This window comes from Lepisosteus oculatus, chromosome 5 (genome assembly GCF_040954835.1).
Source record: "Lepisosteus oculatus isolate fLepOcu1 chromosome 5, fLepOcu1.hap2, whole genome shotgun sequence".
Classification (NCBI taxonomy): Eukaryota; Metazoa; Chordata; class Actinopteri; order Semionotiformes; family Lepisosteidae; genus Lepisosteus; species Lepisosteus oculatus.
Window position 1 is genome coordinate 47,402,033 of NC_090700.1, and position 19,150 is coordinate 47,421,182.

Sequence of the window (19,150 nt, forward strand, 5' to 3'; positions counted from 1 at the left end):
TCTGACTCTCCCCCTAAACATAAAAACACACATTCTAAAAGTCGGACATTGTCAATACATCTCCAAACACTGCGGGTTATTAAAGAACTGTGGCTATCTAAATCATCTTCCCAGTTCTGCTAATTTCATTCTGATTATAACAATAATGAATAATGAATGAATCATAGGACATCTCATAACAGGGATTGAAACCCATACCTGAAACTCTCTTCTAAGAGAGACTAAATAAAGAAATGTATTCAGATGTTTTTATTTGAAATTCCTTTCTCATCGCTTAGACCAGTATGTTATTTTCTCAGCTGCCCTGCCTAAGTGCTGTCCATGTCCAGTTTCTGAAAGCCTCAGGGTGTTCCATCACTCACCATCCTCCAGCGTGTGTACAGTGACCGATGTGGAGGTCCTGCTGGCACCCATGGGTGAGTAGGCCACCACATAGAAAGTGTAAGCAGTGTTGGGCTGCAGGTCTTTTACATGGAAGTCTGTAGTGTCGTTGTTCACAGCAAATTGGTACTCCATATTATCTGATCCTGGGGGAAGAGCAACATCTCTACATTGCATTCATAACATTCACAACAGACAGCATATTCCTGCATACATAGCAGCAATGTACCACCATAGCCGTATTACCATTTGTCTTACACAGGGCCCCAGCCTTGTCGTGGAGCTGACAGAAGGGAGTGTCCTTAACCAGTCCCTACAGAGAAATTATGTGTTTTGTTGCAAATCAGTACTTAATTACTTAATTGTCCTAATTATTCACTTCATTGGTCAGAACGAACATCCAGGTGTTTAGCACTTGATTTTGTGCAGCCGTGCCCAAAATCTGTTCCTTTAGGGCTGAATCACTTTAATCCATCCACTACAGACATGGGAAGATGGTAATACAGACCAATTAGCAAGTAATTAGTTAAAAAAAGCAGTAAACAACTTAGGTTTTACAGACCTCCAGGAACGAGTCCAATGCATCCCTAATTTACAATGGCCTGTAAAGAAGGGGTATCATACTTGGTTCTCAAAACCCTCAGGGTCCCCTGGCATTCATTCCCATCCAAGCTCTCAATTGACCAAGAAAAAGACTGGCTAATCTGGACACATTTCACTTTTCTAGCATTTTACAGCTCCTGAAGTATAACACCATTCACCACACAGGAACTACAAACCCTTCGGGGTCCTGCTGAGAAGTGTTTAATCACATAAGTAAAATAATGTAGCCGAGGGCTGGAGTGGAACACATGCCAAAAAACAGGACAGACCAATGGGCACCAAGACTGATTCCCAGCAGGAAAATGTATATGAGCCTGGCCCAGGACAACAGGCTTTGGACTTTCCAGTCCAAGGATGGAAAAGACACTCTTCCATGGCACAAGCATCTAATCCATTTGAGGATTTTTCTACAAATACCCCATGGAAGCAGAGCATATTTATTCATCAGTGATATACACATGTTAATAAGCAAGTAATTGCAAGCTTTCAAGTAAAGCTTGAAATATCCAGAAACAGGATATTTGTTTCCCTGAATACCAAACACTGATGTATCTCAGTAGGAGCAAATGTGGTATCAGTGCATGCAGTAATTTTCTATTGCACTGGACTTGTTTTTAAAATGAACAAGTAAAGGTTTCTTCCATGCTAAAAAGAGAAGAAAAGAAGCACACTGTTTTTAAAATGTACTGATCTTAGTGAAGGAAGTCTGCCTTGACATATACAATATAAAATAAAGTTTAACTGATGGCTGACTGATAGCATCATACCGACGGCTTTTTGGTAGTGCACTGAGAAGCCGATGATCTGGTCATTGTTGTGCTCCGGCCGCTCCCAGGACAGCAGCATGGTGGAGCTGGAGGTGGGCTGTGCGGAGACAATGTGGGGTGCGCTGGGCAGCCCCTCGCGCACAATCACCGACAGTTTGGCCGTGGCACAGGCCGTGCCGAGGCTGTTCTCTGCAATGCACTGATAGTACCCGGCGTCATCCAGGCCAATCTGATTGATGAGCAGGATCCCCGGGCTCTGGGTCTTCACTCGTCCATTGGACTGGATGGGTTCCCCGTTCTTCAACCAGCGCAGGGTGGGAGGGGGCTCCCCGGAGCTGTTGCACACAAACCGCGCTGTGTTCCCACGGGACAGCGAGACTGTCTCCGGGGTTTGGAAGATCGTGGGTGGAGCTGGAGGGCAATACAGATTGAGTAACAGACAGGGCAGCATTAGGTTAGGGCCGTTATTAGACAGCATTTCACACTAAGCTTGCAGCACATATATCTAAAAGGAAAAAACCAAGAAAGGCAAACACAGTGCAAAATAGGATTTCAATGCATTTACTATTACTTAGGAAAAGCACCAGAGACACATATCGAAAAGCATCTCATTTGTAGTTGAACCCTGTTCTGGTGATCACTTTCAAGGTTGGATGAGCTATGCACGGGATGGTTAAGCACAGAGTGGCATGATATGGTACAATAGAGGCACAGCTTACCCAGTATGCATGCTGCACCACTGGCACATAAAACATCAAAAACAAAATGCAAGCTTAGGTGTAGGAAAGCGTAGCATGATAAGGGCCCAGGAGAGCCACACTCACCTAGTACTCGGAGCTCAGCAGCCGCTGTGACGAACTCTCGGGTCTTCGGCTTGTTGGCGCGACAGACATACACCCCCGCGTGGTGCGGCTGTGTGTCCGCAATCATTAGGTTGGTGGACAGTACCACTAAATCAGTGGCGACCGGCTTCCCGTCTGCGGATTGAAGAACGCAGTAAGCCCTCAGTACTGAGGGGCACAGCTGCATCTAACAGCCTGGCGCGGGCTGACTAACTGCAAGGTTAGCTGCAGAGGGTCAGATGGAATACCTGTATCTGACCACCTGTACACCAAGACAGTCCGTGACATCATGTTCACGCTTCCTCCTGTGTGGTACAGACATGTCATTTGGGTTTGACCCACAGCTCAGCTGAGCTGATCCGGCGACCGGGAAATGCCTTACGAAACACCCTCTTCATGCCAAGATTAGAGTCAGGTGGTAAGTAAAGGATAAGTGCCCCCATGAAACTGTCCCACCACAGCAGTTGTGAGTGGGATTAGTTTTAAGAGGTACAGGTCTTTCTGGAAGAATTCTCTATTGGCATTTACTGTATGACAGGTATGTATCCAGGAACTTCTAGTATAATATAGAACTATTGTAGCAACAAGATACTGAAAGTGAATGTGTGCTCGTAAACCATTTCTGCCTAGTAAGATCTGCTTCGGCAGCTGCCTAGCGCATGGTCCAAGCCAATGGTACCCCTTTGCCCTGTCAAGTGAGAGTACACCTAGGGGAATGTCTGTTCCAGCGTTGGATCTCCATAAGTAAAGCTACCCAGAAGCAGAATTTGATATTAAGAGGCTGTGTCAGCAGCAATTGCATTCTGCCAGAAGTGAACCAGTACATAATAAATGTTACAGCACTTAAAATCTTAATACATTTAATGTGACATTACTAACCTAATAGGTTAGTTAACAGCACTGGTGCCACTGGAGCCTATGTGTATTCCAAGATTGGGACTGACAGAGCCAAGAGCTGATTCAGTCTGAAGGAGGACTGCAGGGGAATCCCACTGGCCAGCTTAAGGGGAAAAGAATGACAGTACGAGCTCTCAGCAAATCTAGGCTTGGCATCAGAGGCCACAGCCTCACCCTCTGGCACAGGCAAAGACACAAAGCAAAAGCCACCCACAGCCACATCTGGGTACCACGTGCCATCACACATCACGGGGGTGTCTAAAGTGAAGCTAAGTCACTGAGTACCTGCTAGTACAGCTGTGTGCCACCCAGCAGTGGAAGGAGCCATGTGGGACTGAATGCTGCAAGAGGAGAGAGCTCTAGACATTGAGTTTTAAAACCCTAGTACTACTTAGAACCCTGGCCAGTGCTTGTTGCTTTCTGTGACATTACAGCTTAGAGGGTTCACCCATTCACCCTCACGTCCTGCCATGCAGAGAGCATGTGCTTGCCTCTTTCTTACCCTGCCGTATCCAGGAGACGTAGGGTGTGGGGTGAGCCTGGGCCATGCACTCCATGACGGTCATCTTGCCTACCACCACGGTGGTGTTCCTCGGAGGTGCCACAATCACCACCTCCTCCAGGCCAGCAGGGGGACCTGTGGGGACAGGTGGGGGGGTGGGGGGTGACAGGTGATGGGTCTGTCAAAAACAGCAGCAAGAAATTATTCTTCATTCCTGAAGTATACCCATATGTACTGTATGTCCTCTAAATCATGTTCTTTCGTGTATTCCCGTGGTGCTGCATTAGACTTTTGAGCTGTTTACTTAAGCATATGTGTTAAAAGTGTATTATGAAATGGAAAAGCATATGGTATTGCCTGTTTTTCATGGTTTCAAAGAAAAAGGTGAATCAAGGGTCACTTAATGACCACTAGAGAGCAACAGGGAGCAGTTCTGTAGAGTTCAGTTTCACACCCCCCCACACACACTGGAACTGTGGAGGAACTGCAGGAGAAAAACTGGACATTATGCACCTGGGTAGAGCAACATTCTTACTGTGCAAAATCAATGACTCTAACAGTCTGTGCTGCATTCTCCTTTCATGGATTTTATTTGTTGAAATGATATAGCTCAATCCTAAATGCACCACTTTATCCAGGTCTAACAGCTTGGAAAATTCCAAGGATATACAATAAAAAAACAGTACAGTTTCTCATTTCGTACACAAAGACACACCACACTTAAAAAACTCAGCAATCCATATCTCCAAAGGGCGCTCAAAGATCCCGTTAAAAGCTTGTTGCCAAGCTGCATGCGTGTGATTTAGAACATGGCCACAGCAAGACAAGGTTTTTCCTCAGCTTTCAGTAAGGAACCACAGTTTCTGTTCTCCAACATCAGCCACCAGTGACTAAGAGAGGGAGGGAGATGGACAGAGCCAGAGAGGAGAGTCTTCCCCAACACGCTGTGCTCTCACACAAAACACAAAAGCAACTTTGCTGCTAAAGACTTTGCTCAGCTGAAATTCTCTTGGTTTTGCCTAATCGTGTAAAAAGTTTCCTATTGATCCACTATAAGAGTAAGTAAGGTGTTCCCTGACAGAAAGCAGGAGACTTGGCACAGAAGCACAGACAGTATGAAACAAGAACACGATCATCTCAACATTTAAGAAGAAAAACACTTTCAATACTGGAAAGGAACATGAATAATTTCTTAACTTATAATATGCTTAATATAAATCAAAACTTGTTTTTTTTATCAGCCTAAATGAATCCCACCAGTGCTGTTTAAAAATTATATTAAAAAACGATGAGCACACTGCTGGGAAATAAGCACATAAATGAATAATTAAGATTACAATGCCTCTCAATTATAGATGCACCCAGGGCTACAGCTTAAATGGGTCAGACTCCTCTGTGACGTCAGCAGCCTGCCTGTGGTACAGCAGCCTGCCTGTGTGTGACCTTGTGCTCTGTTCTAACAGCTGCCACTCAGTGAGGCTACATCTGCAGGGCTTTGTGGCTGAGCTGCAACTCCAGACACTGAACAAACAGACAGATAACAAATGCTGTCCATCGCTCTGCGGCAGGGCTGTCCAATCACAGCCCAGGAACGCTTGCCCACCCCATGTCTAAAACCTCTGCAACAGGGGCTGGCTGAAGGCTTCATGGGAAGAGCTGGAAAAGAGGGCAGGACCAGAAGGCACAGCTGTGTCCTGCCTTCCATTAGAGGATCAATGCTTGTGACAAAAATTCTGAAGATCTGGGATACAATCTGATTACTTTCTTGCAAAGATAAGTTTGCAATAAGTTTGCAAAAACTAAGTTAAAAAAGTGCATATTTTCTCTTCTCCCACACTCACACCATCTCTTGCAAGAGGCGCAACTTTTTAACTTCTCTAAAAAAAAGTAAGAACAATTCAGGTTTAAAGTTTACTCGCTTTTATCATTTGGCTTTCTTTATTAAGGTAATTTGATTTTTGAAGCCAAAAATGTTTCTGCAAAGAGTTTAAGGAATTAAGACACTGCTTCCGTAACAAACTAAGTTACAAGTATAAGGCATTCTAGGATCTAGTACCTGCTGTCAAAGGAGAATTTAAGCAACTGTAAAACTCAAACCTTACCTGTCACCTGATAGCCTTACTGACTGAGTGTCAGTTATGGAGGGACTGATTTCTATCATTTGTGTGGTTAACTGAACCTTCTCAAAACTAACAAATTCATTCCAGGTTGATAGAAAAAAGGAAGAAGGGGCTGTACAGATTGTGAAAGAAGGAGACTGAGAGGGGCTGCAATTTATACAGAGTGAAGAGTGTGACGTGGGTACAGATTGATAGTGTTAAAAGGATGAAATATTTGTGTATTGATTTTCTGTATAAACACCCACTAGTTAAGACCTTCAGCTGGAACAATGCCTCCCCTTGTTCTCCTGCAGCATTCTGGAATGTTAAATTAGCTCCTGTGAGTAAAATTAATGGAAAAAGACATATTTACAAGGTAGACCCAGTGAGAGAGAAAATGAACAAAAAAAAAATCAATGTCTTTTTTAAAAAACAATTTTGTCCATTAAACAAATGTTTTTTTAAAAGGGTATTTGATTTTTAACATGTAATTGTATTTGATTTCTTTTCTCCAGGAGAAAAAGCTGTTGACTGCGTTCAGAAACATTGTACTTCAGCCCAGCAACTGAGTCTTCTTTCTAGCCAATTCCAGATGTGCACCATAGGTGACCTCCTGAATGTTTACTTCAGGAGTCTATATCTGCATTACTGTGATTTTTCATCCCCTGTACTTGTGTGCTATCAGCAGATTTACACACCTCAGTCCTCTAGACCATTCATTCCATGAAAAAATAACATGATCAAAAAACAAACCAAGGAGCATGAAGGTTACAAACAACAGGAGGCAATTTGACTTGTCTGGGTGGATTGGTTGCCCAGTAGCTTATTGATCCAAAAATCTAATCAGGTCTTTCTTGAAGGGTCCCAGGGAGCCAGCTTCACAAACACAGCTAGGGTTCTTTAGCACAGACCCTGAGTTAATACCCAATACTGCTAAAGCAGATATCTTCCAAGAACATTGTAAACTGATCTGATACAATATTTTTAGAGACTTAACAAATTTTTAAAAAATACATTTATCAGAGAACAATCTTTGATAGTCATGAGATAATAAAAATAAATCAGAGCCACAGAACGTCAAAAACGTAGTACTTATATTGTGTTGTAATCAGTGCTAACTCCCCCACCTCCTCAATACAGTGGATACCAAACACTAGGGATGAGGAAAACAGTCCCTTTGAATTTGTCATAAACATCAGCCATATCTGTGGGCCCGGTCCTGAACTGGTCTTGTCACGATTCAGTCTCTATTCCAAGAAGGCCAGAGGAAAGGAAAGAGGCCAGACTGGAGCATGCATCACACAGAAGCAGTTATTTCACATCTCCTCCACCTACGTTTCTTTTCATAAGTGATCTTTATTAGGGGATCAAAGGATTTTGAGTACAAATGCCAAGCTTCTACTTTAAGGACATGAAATGGCACTATAAAACCTGAAACTAATGAATTAGAATACCCTGCCAAGAGCTCTCATTTAGTGTTTTGCCTGCAACTGAAATGGCACCACGTGCACAGAACTCTACTACACCCCCTACAAGCCCCTGCGTGCTGAAAGTGATGCCCCTCGGATAATGTGAAATGCCAGGTTGGGATCATTTATTACCATTATAAACCATGGAAACCCAATACAGCTCTAGGCACAACTGAGAAATCCTTAATCTGATCTCACTCAAGAAGCAAATTAAATCAGGCTGCCTGTTGGACACCATTACTGCCCTATAATGAATACACCCTCTTCTGAGGATCTGGCTTTCCTGCCTATTACTGTATCTGCACCCAGGGAAGGTACCCATTAAATCTGAATTCCCACACACTTCATTTGCAGAGATTGGGAGGTGACGGGTAATGCAGAAACAGGACTAAAGAGAGGAATGGATTGATCTCTTCCTTAATTCAAGTTATCGATCTACAGAGTGATCCTCAACACAGGAGCCAGCATCTTGGGAATCTTTTAACAGATAACCGATGGATGACGATTCCCGTCTAAATATTATATCCGACAGAAAAATGTCTCACACTAAAAGAAGTGCATCACTCTACCTATGGGTGTTGAATCATGGTAAGCAAACAAACTGCCATTTTCTTCTTTATAAGTTATATTTATAATTACAATTACTGGAGCATGGCTGCAACTACAGTTGTAAATGAACAGACTGTCTATGTAACTCTAATTCTAATTCGAACTAACTGTGCAGCTGTATTGCATTTTAATGTTTAGTTGAAAGTTGTGGGGTTAAATCCCAAGTGGGATACTGCTTTGGTACCCTTGAGCAAGGTACTTCACCCTGGTTACTCCAGAGAAATGCCCAGCTGCATAAACACAAGTAGAACTGCTGAGACACCTTCTGGTTCTGGGTGCGAGGCTCAGTCATTCAGACATGCCTACCTGGAACGATGGTAAGAGTGGCATCCTGGCTGTAGCGTTTCCTGGCCGAGTTTGTTGCCACACAGCGATAGACCCCTGCGTCCTCCTCCTGGACACCAACGACCTGCAACACGCCGTTCGGGAGAGAGATGAACCTGTGAGGCGACAGGGAACACAGATAAACATGCAGCCCTGGCCAGCCTCTCCACTGCACACAGCAGGGACCGGGTGCAAAGCATAGCTGGGCTAATGTATTTCAGCCACAGTCCTTCTGCTGGTAGGAACACTCAGATCAAGGAACTTCATGCCAATGCTTTAGTTTACATAGCAGAATAAATAGGTACCATGCTGCCTTGCAGAGTGCAACCCTGTGATGGAGTTGAGCCTCATCCAGGGGTGCAGGCATGTGCTCTCAGTCCGCTTAGTGCTACAGCATCAGGAGAACTCCGGCCTGATCAGTCACGAAGCTCAAGACATTTACTTTTTACTGTTCTACCAAAAGAAAACATAACTAACATAACTAGTCTGTCCACATGCCAGTCTCAAATCAGCATACGTTCGACAGTTTCTCTTCAGATCACTGATTATCACCTCCACCAACTGTTTTAAATGAACAGCAGTGACTTGGAAATGCAAATGCATAATTTTCATTTTCAGGCAGGCCTGGAAACTACTTTCACCTCCAGCTTTTTGATAAGTGTGCAAAACATCTCTAATTGCTGGGGTGGAAGCTCCCATGAGAAGGAAAAAATCAGCCACAATCACCTCTCCAAGCTTTCTGTTGTTGTTCTCATCAGCCTCCCACCTCCACTTCATCAGCACGCCGGCTGGAGCAGAAATTCAGTCCGTTATCCAGGTCTAAATATAAAGCACTCTGCTCCCACCAGCCCTGACACTCTGAAACAGTGCTACACCTTCAAGATCAATGAATTCAGGTAGTATATGTTATGACAAAAGACATTTATTCCATACAGTTAGTCTGGGTAGGTTTCAGAAAACACCAACTGCATGAACTTCTACATTTCTGAAGCACATGTTCCTATACGTCTTTAAAATTGTCTGACAATGATCCTACGTCACTAGCTCAGACAAGCTCATGAAGAATGACTTTTGACTTGACTTTCGCAAGAAGCTCTGTTCCAACCACAGCATGGATCCCACTGGTCTTTTTTACCCCTGCAGAGAGACCTTTTCTTTCCAGCTTTGTCTGTACACAAGGGGGATGTGCACTCCAGCACTCTGCCCCTGCTACATGCGCATAGCTCCAACTCCCCAGCCCTTCACACCATGGAGAGGCTGGAGTCCTCTACAAATGGCTTTGCAGATGAAGGCTGATAGTGCAAATAGAGCACACTTTACTTTCATCTAAAATCATTAAACTTTCTTTCGTTGAGCTCAGAGGTGACGTTATTGTTCTGTTGATACCCATCTCCTCAGCTTATCACTGCAGCCCTCAGAGCAGCATGTCCACCTTCCTCCAGCCTGCATGCTGTGGTATACACAAGTACCCACTGCAGCTACACAAGTACCCATAAAGTCTCAGGCTCCAGCTGCACAGGGAGACCCAACCCCAGTAGTGCTCTGACAGTTTGCACTCTTGTTAATGGAATGCGAGTCACAGCTGGCTAATGAGATAGCCTAGACCAGACCTAATGTCCAGAATACAGGATTCATTCTCAGTGTAACACTCCATAAACAACTCTGTAAAGTTGCCGTGAAACCGTGGTTCCTTCTGCACAAATCAAATTATCCCTGCCTGGCTTGTTTCCAGGTGTGACACTTGCCCTAGTTTATTTCCTGACCCCTGCCCGCAGGAGAGCCTGCCCATTCCTCCCACTGACATTCGTGCGCGGCTTCGGGGACACAGAGGGAACAAACAAACACCACATTCCTCTCAATCTGGGTCGCGTGGAACCAGGCATTACACGGTTGCACAACAGCAGCAGCAGCAGGTCAGAGCGTCATCAATTCATTTAGCGAGAGTCGTCAATATTTATCAGTTCTGTTTCCCCACAAGCACAGAGATGCGTAAGAGATCAGGTTCCCTTTGTACTGAGAATTCCACTGTTTTGCACCATCCGTATATTCTTGCTTGTAACCAGAAGTACACAATAAAATCTTGTAGTGAATGCTGACCCATTATTATTTGTAATGACCCATTACAAATAATAGCCCAGAACCGGCATATCGCCGGATCACACGTGCATTAAGATGGTCTGGCACTGTTGGCTTGCAGAACCCCTCTGGAGTCCTTTGATGTTGTTCCCTTTTGTTCTTGTTCAGTCCCAAAAATAACAGTTCATTATAGAGCTATTAGTAAGCGAAAGAGCGTTCAGTTCTCTTCAGTCCTTCAGTACTCCACTAAAAGAGCTCGAACAGTCCAATTTCCTCCATTTCTCTTCCTCGCAAAATATCTTCATTTTCATTCACTGGAACGCTAGTACATTCAACTGGGCTCGCCCATCCCCGGCCAGTCTTCCCACCACTGGAAGACACGTGTTCCAGGACTGATGTGTCCTATGTGGTTTAGCCTTTTACAGACAGCTTTCCTAGATTTCCTTAATTTCCTGGAGTATTAACACCATAACCAGGAATATGTACGAAGGAAAAATGCTAAAATTCACCCTGGATTTACTTTCATAATTAAATCCAATCTCTTAAAAAACTCTGTGCAAGATTTTCATTATCTCTTAAATCCTTCAAACTTTCCCTGGTATTAAGAATGCAGGCTGGTCCACTGATGACAAAGCACATGAGTAAAATATCTGCTCCTGCACTACCTTAACTACTACTCACTCTCAATAAATGGTAGGAGCTTAAATACAGACCCAGCTCTATGTACCTGACTGCTGTTATATCTTAATTACTGCTCCTGTGGAATGTTCCATTACCCTAAGGGCAAATCAAATGAACTCATTCCACAGGAGGCAAAGTAGGCCAAGTAAGGCAGGTGTGTCCAGTTTAAATCCAGCAGGAGAAAGCTTCAACCAAGCCTCAACTTGGCACCATCACGAATCTCCGAAAGGTATCTTCAGTGGTGTGGTCCTTCACAACTAACAAATGGAAAATGACAAAAATACTGTGATGAATGTATCCTCATACCACTGCAATCCACAGCCTGAGATGGTGCCATGTCTTGTAGTAACATGTTCCAGTGATATGGTGACTAAAGCAATATAAAGAACCTGGAGAAGAGCAAACAGCGCTGAGCTGTAATTGTACTCCAATGAGATGGACACATAAAAAATAACCACATAAACATACCCAATATTCAATTTGAGAAACAAATGATTAATTTACTAAAAGAACAGGTTCAAACATTCAGAAACTCACAGATACAGTACAGTACCTTAGTTCTGTATCATGCACATATGTGACACCCCAGCAGAGGGCTCTGAGCAGAACCAGCGCAACCCAGCTGGAACGCCTGACTTAGTCAGCTGGCGACACAGCTCCCTGGGGCACCCTGGGCCACTTAGGGACAGGGTTAGAAAACAGAACCCCTGGAATACCTGGCCGGTGACCATGGTCTCTAAACATGAAACACTTTGAAACTTCACAGTAGATATTTATAGTATGCCGGTGTTTTATTAGCTACTTGCTGTGTCAGTTTTGAAGGCTGCGTGTGTGTGGCACTCACATGTGGCAGCACCCATGCATGTGTCACCACCCTGCACGGCCCTGTAGTTAGAGGAGGAAGCAAAAACCTCAACGCAGCCTTCCAGTTCTACTCCACATCTTTTCTTCCACTGCAATCATCTGTGGAAGCAGGGCTAAAGAAGTAGCTGCAGAAGAGGCTGGCTGGCAGTTCTGCAGTGGTATGGCTTAGAAGATCTATACTTCATTTCCATGCTCCTATACAGTCCTAGAAGCCTAACTCTGTCAGTGCACACGGTACTTTCCCTGCTTTCATCTCATCTCCTATCACTAACACTTTCAACTTTCTCTCTCCTTTCCAACCCTTTTCCAACTTTTCTCTTTCCCTTTCTCTCCTCACTTCTTTCTCATCACGCTCTCCCCAGTTCCTGTAATCTCACTCCTCTTTATCCCTCTCCCTCCTCTCTTGCACACTTACTTCAGCTCTCCACCCACCAAGTACTAGGTACTGTGCTGTGCTCCTGACACAAGCTGAGGATCAGAACAATCATGTTACTCCTACAGGCTCCTGTAGTTACTGTATACCACATCACTCATTTGCTGGATTTTGTGCAGTTGTATGGGTGAGAGCTTCATGGTTTAAAAGTCCCTTCAGATGAAAGGCACTCTCCTGTATTCTCACATTTCCCATTGATTCCAAGTCTTGAAAAGGTCTGCAGACCCATTTAAGTCAGATACACTAATGCTGGAGGCTGAGGTGAACAATGGCAGTAAATCGCATGCAAACACCACAGATTATCTGGAGAAGAACATGTTCCCCCTTAAGCAACGCAGCCCCATCCTGTCGGTTTTGCAATCTCCATGCAGAAGTGTTTCAGCACAACAAAATCAGCTTGTGGACCTCAGGGCCTTTAGTCAACATCTGCAGCTTGTTTAATCGTGAGGAAAAACCAAGGAAAAGAAATATGAAAAGATGTTTTTTACGGTGCAATCTGTTATGTACTCCTCCTGGGGGAGAAGATGAAAGTGAAGAGAGAGGGAAATGAGCTGTGGCTCAGGGCGGTAGGGATGGATAGGATTGACAGCAGTACAGTGTGAAAACCGCAGCCAGGTGAGCCCAAGAGACGGGTAAGGTTATAGGACCCAGAGAGCAACATGGAGACTGCCGTCACCAGTGTGACATGGGTGTTGGGACAAGGGAGGCTATGCTGAAGAAGGAGCTGTCCCTCAGAGGAATCATTAAAGAGACTGCTTGATCTTTAAAGATCCCATTGTACTTTTTGAAAGATTAGAGGTGTCATTCTAATGTCCTTGCTGAATTTCTCTCTGGGATCATTCCACATCTCACCCAGGTGCACTGCAGTGGTGGATAAATCTGACAATATGGAAGGCACTTTATGATAAGAAGCCAGATATAAATGCAACTATTAACTGGAAATATTTTTCTCAGAGTGCACTGTTGTCTTTTCCATTGACTAAATGTTCACGTTTTCTACACAGTGCAACTGGGTTTATGCACGTTTAACCCTTCTTAGCAGCTAATCATAAAACCTGCAACAATTTGAAGAGCACCTGCAGTGCTCATTAGGTGGTTTCTGAAGCAAAAATAAAACCTCCAAAAATAAAATCTCCAATGCCCTCAGGATCCTAGGTTTAAAAATTCACATTCTGGGAGACTGCACACCTCAGGCACATAGCACTCCCTTCAGACAACACTCTGGACCCTGGGAGACCCATCCTAGTGCTCTTGACAACGAAAGCGTCACTTATAAGCCCACTGTTTCCATACAAAATAAAGTCGGCATTTCTTACATCAACTATGCGATTGGGACAGCATGGTTTGCATGATGAAAAGTTGATTAAATTTAAGGTGAAACTTTTTAGTCTGGTTTTCTTTTCCTCCTTTAAGAACAGATGAGGACAGGTCTCACTTTCTTTTCCAGGTGTCTTCATTATCCCTTTGTGTTCTGTACAGAGTCAAGTACCTCTTCACAAAGTGCTGCGCTTGCCACTGCAGGGGGCTGCACTCTCTGACCCTGACCTTTAGACCTAGGGGAGAGAGGAACCCAGCAGCTTCGCTCTTATCTCTGAAGCGTAGCAAGCTGGGACAGATTACAACACCGGGCTCAGCATGACGTGACCCACAGGCTCTGCTCCAGCCCAGGGCCCGAGACACAGGCTGCTCTCTTCCCGGCTGGATGAACCACTTCCTCACGCAGCTGGGTCAATCTACATAGCACAACAGGGTGCCCTTGGGTCTAAGTGAGAGAGAACCAAAGGACAGTGACCTGTTCAAACACAGGGCTGAATCAGCTATGATATGCAGCGGTTCTAAACGAAGGAACTCATTCTGATTTGCAACCGATTCATGTTCACTTTGTTTTTCAGCCCATAAGAGCTACTCTGGCTGGCATCTTCTTGTAACTCTTACTTGTCTCCATGCATATCCCTGTACAGGAACTGACACTTGGTTTATCAACCACCTTCTGGTACAGATTACATAGAGCACTTTTACTGCACTCATTTATTACATGCAAAGGCTTATAAAACACGATATCACACAAGGCAATGTGTCGATTTTATGGTGCTGCGGGAAACCCAGCCAAATTTAACACCTGGCAGTGATCCATTGTTAGTAGAAAAGTGCCAAGAACAATACTGAGATCTTATGTAATAACTGTAAGCAAAACGACACATCTAGCATGGAGAGGCAGGAATCTGAACCTCTGATGACTTCAAGATCTTTGCTACATGTGTTCAGTTCACAATGACTGGACGTTCTCAAAATGGAAGTGACATACTTTGTACCTTTAATTAATTATAACGTGCAGCAATATACTCTCTCCGTTCTGCACGATTCTACCAGATGGAGAAAGAAAACCGCAACAGCTCAGACGCAACGCACTGAGCCTGTCCAGGAGAACACACAGCACCGGCTGCCCAGGCAGGCCAATCAGGAATTCTGACTTGATGCATTCAAGGCCTCGGTATATGCAGAGTGCTGGCATAGCACCATTATTTTGCAGCTTATTACTCCAGGACAATTTATCAAAATAATGTTTATGGTTATAAGTTCAATATATTGAAAGAAGACATTGATGGACTCAATTCCAAGTACAGCTAAGCCCTTGGTTATATTTATTGAATCAGCATGGTATTACATTTACAAAAGCATATTAATCAAATTCTGCATTTTAAAGAGTTTTTAGTTATGCTGAATAAAAAAGATTAATGTTTTTTCAAATACTCACTAATTTTTTTGGGATTTGTTGTAATAAATCTAAAAAATTCTACTGATTTAATTGGCCTGTTTTTTCGCTAAACCCAGCAGACAGTTTGTGGATATTTCTCAAACATAGACGGTCTACCATAGCTTAGTAAGACGTAAGACATATTAAGTCACATACATTATAGATCTGTTAAAGAAGAGCTATATCATATCAAGTGGTATTGTCCCTTATTTTCAGGAGCTGTACTGAAGATATATAACATGTCTTTGATATGAAATATATATCATGTCTTTAACACCAAGAGGTTTCCAATTTGTATTCATGCAACACTGACCTAGGGTGGGAAGGCAAGGGGCCCTGGTCTTTCTCCCAGGTGATGAGGGGTGGTGGTAGTCCATCCACATGGCACTCGAACCGCACAGCACCACCCACGGGCACCAGCTGAGGCTCTGGGTGCTGCAGGAACCGGGATAGACCTGGGAAGAGGAGACTCTGTGAGAAACGAGGCATCAACCTATGCAAAACACAATCATACACAAGTCCAATCAAGCCTCAGCTTAGTGTGGTGAAACATAGTGGTCACTGTTTCCCCTAGAGGTTGACATACGACTAAGGATGTCCCTAATCGCTGACTGGTTGGAGCGCACTGTTCGTGTAGGCTGAAGCAGCCGTGCCATGGCTGGTCCACAATGCTCCTTCTCCGCTTCACTGAGCCTTGCACTGCATCCTAGCACAGACTCAGTACCCTCTCCAGACACCATAGTGCTTTCTGAGCTGTACTTACTGTGGCACAACCAGTGTACATTGGCCCTTCTTTCACCACATTCTTACAGCCTGTTCCTTTTAGCTCCCTTAAAACCAGACCTCTGTCCTCATTCCTAAATCATCACTGAAGCCCTCTCCATCGCTGAACTGAAATTAGGGACTGTAGTTGAAAACTAGTGTGCCACTTTAAGTCTGTGACAAACCCTTTGGGGATTTTAGAAATAGGGTCTTTTTCAGGCCTGTCCAGAATATGAATTCCCAAGTGGTGCACATGTGCTGTAATCTTTTTACTTTTTAAATCAGTGTTTCCGCTGGTCATTGGCTTGCTCCTGTGAAGGCAATTCACCAATGACGTTCTAGCGCACTGAGGTTCTACAGCACCAGTGAGACAGGCTGCAGAGTGCCAGCGCACACCATGACAGCGTGCTAACCCGTGTCTTCTCCTTACCACTCTCCACTGTTTTCACTTCATTGTCATGAAGTCTCAGTTTCAAAACTGGGAAAAGGAAGCACTTCCTGACCCAAAGGGTTGTGGCAGCACGAACGAGCTAGCCAGTCATTTCTTGAGGCTGATATCCTAACTTCTTTCAAGGAATGGCTGGGTGAAATCGTATCCTAATTAACATCCAAGAAGGCCTGATGGGCTGAATGTCTTCTTCTCGTTTGTAAACTCGTGCTGTGCTCAGATCTTTGTACCCAACAAGACTGCATATGAGCTAAAGAAGATGACAGGACTATTGCCAGTTTAACCATATGCCTGCTTTAACATCTTAGAATCCTCTCCCTGAGGGGCAAGGCATGGGAAAAAAAGCCTTTATATTTTATAAGAGATTACCGTACTCAGTACAAGTGTGCAACTGTCAGGATTAAATTTGAATATATTCCTTTGTGTGCCGGGTTATGTGCTATTCCATACAGGTGCATGTACTGTAGCTCTGTGAAGTGCTTCATGAGAAATGTCAATAAACCATATCCTCATATTGCCAGTGAAGTTCCAAATTGCACTTGAAAAGCACATTTCACTGTAAAAGTCTGAAAAATGGTTCCATAAGAACAGTACTCCATTCATGAGCTGGAGAATCTATTCAACAATACTTTGAATCTGTTACAGGTCATAAGTTAAAACAGACTGTTTCTGATCTGATAGAAAACAGCCCACAGGAGATTAGGGTTGTTGTGGAGCAGTTTAACCTTGCCCATGTGGATATGTTACTTATAATGTGGTTTGGTCTATTTTTCAATAATTGCTTTGTGTACTGTATGTCTTTGACCACACACATACAGAGGGCAACAGCCATGAAGTCTTAATTTATAAAATCATCCATGATGAAAAATAAGAGTTAAGGAAGAAAGAAATCCAGTAGATCCAGTAGCTCTCCAGGCCCAGGAGGGAGCCGCATAGTTTCTGCTGCTGATAACCTACTAAGAGACAGGCGGACGTTACATCTTTTCATTGATTTGTTGTGGTAGGGTGGTGAAAAGCAATTTTTTTAAGAATAAGAACCAGTGGATGTTAAATGTGAGTCATTCTCACCATAAACACCACTTAACTATCATTGGACTCTACCTCCTTAAAATCACCTTGTCCTGCCAATGCTACTGAACAGGCTCCTTCACAAAGAGTTCCACTTATACCAGAGGCTTATTGTGCACAGAAGGGCTCGACCTTCCATGCAGCCTCTTACAGCCAGTAGCTCAAACAGTCTCCTTGATCAGATGACTGCAGAGTCAAAAAGATGTGCAGTCTCTATGTTAACCAGACACTCAATGAGTTGGTTCCTCAGTCTTCTGCTCACAACTCGCCTAACCAACCGTGTAAAAATGATTCAGAAGTTGCTGTCTTGATGTCTACTCTGACCCCTCTTGTTAAAGCAAGGTCCATATTATTAAAAAAATGTCAAGACAGATATACTTCAGGAAAACAGTTACACAACATTTCATCATGTACAAATGCCAGCAAACGGCTTATTTAGTTAACAATATATGCCAGCCAATCAAACAGTATCAGCACCTAACCCGACACGAAAGACGCTGAAAAGGTGGGAAGTAGCCTGTGAGTCTTATCTGGGTTGGACAATTTACATTGATGTTCAAAATATTAGGAACCCACATTAAATAGTACTTCTGTAAACAGTAAGAACAATCTGAACTGCGCTTGATCTGAATTCCACCCTGATCTGAATTTCTGCTGCCCAGCCCTAACCTACTGTATACTTCTAGTAAGACCACTTTCAGTGGAGGCTGTGATGAGGGTAATGGAGTGGGGGATTTCACTACATGTTCCACTGGTTCCACCTGTTTCTATCGCACTGAGATCAGAATAATCCGGCCAGGAAAGGTAATGTGAATGAGTTTCCCTGCCACTTGGAGAGTCTATTCATTTTATTCAAGGATTCCTAATATTTTGGCCACTGCCCCTTTCAGCTTTAACTCAACTCATTTTCTGAACTCTATCCAATTGACTAAACCTAAAAAAGTAAAAATTCCAAGCCAGCTTCAGGTTTCTAATCCAGCACAGTGGAACCATCAGCGACGCCTCTGCTCAGCTGTGAAAGACAGACCCTTGAATTCATGTTTTCATTTTGTTTATTTAAATCATCTTATCTGAATTTAATGGCTCGTTTCTGGCATCCGTGTGCTTATACAGAATCAATAAAACTGATTTATTGCTACTCAATTAAAATAAAAATCCCTGAGGGACTGTTTCTAATCCTGCAAGGGCTGCTGTATCAAGTGGCAACGCAAGCCTGAAATGAACATTACCATGTGGAAGGGCAGAAGAGGCGTACACTGAGGCATGTACTGTAGCAGGGAGCTGCCCTGAGGCGGGCAGAGACTCCAGCTTGTCAAAATTTAACAGGGATAAGCTGGCAAGACACACCTAGATAAAATGTCAATTCTGTAACTGTTACCTGATACATCTCTCCCCTCTCTCCTCTCCTCCAGCTCTTCTCTTACCAGATTACAGCACCAGCTTTGATCCACAGAGCCTAACCCTCTCCCCACCCCACGCACCCTGAACCCCCCTTGATCGCCCGCCACCAACTGGCCTCCTGCCACCCTGCCTCGTACCTTCACATGAGCACATGCGGTGCGCCCAGTGT

General features: G+C 43.9%; 2 protein-coding genes across 3 annotated transcripts in view; one reads left to right on the plus strand and one right to left on the minus strand.

Annotated features, from left to right (window-relative positions):
* The window catches only part of strc1 (stereocilin 1), a 405,552-nt gene that overhangs the window by 218,094 nt on the left and 168,308 nt on the right, over nucleotides 1-19,150 (plus strand). The window lies entirely within an intron of this gene.
* igdcc4 (immunoglobulin superfamily, DCC subclass, member 4) overlaps nucleotides 1-19,150 on the minus strand; it is a 68,176-nt gene that overhangs the window by 23,368 nt on the left and 25,658 nt on the right. For both annotated transcript variants that reach the window (XM_015343311.2, XM_015343310.2), the window contains exons 3-8: nucleotides 15,616-15,757; nucleotides 8,476-8,609; nucleotides 3,993-4,127; nucleotides 2,576-2,728; nucleotides 1,752-2,162; nucleotides 363-527 (exon numbers count right to left, since the gene is read on the minus strand). In XM_015343311.2, coding sequence (XP_015198797.2) covers nucleotides 363-527; nucleotides 1,752-2,162; nucleotides 2,576-2,728; nucleotides 3,993-4,127; nucleotides 8,476-8,609; nucleotides 15,616-15,757 — 1,140 coding nt within the window. The remainder of the gene's footprint in view (nucleotides 1-362; nucleotides 528-1,751; nucleotides 2,163-2,575; nucleotides 2,729-3,992; nucleotides 4,128-8,475; nucleotides 8,610-15,615; nucleotides 15,758-19,150) is intronic.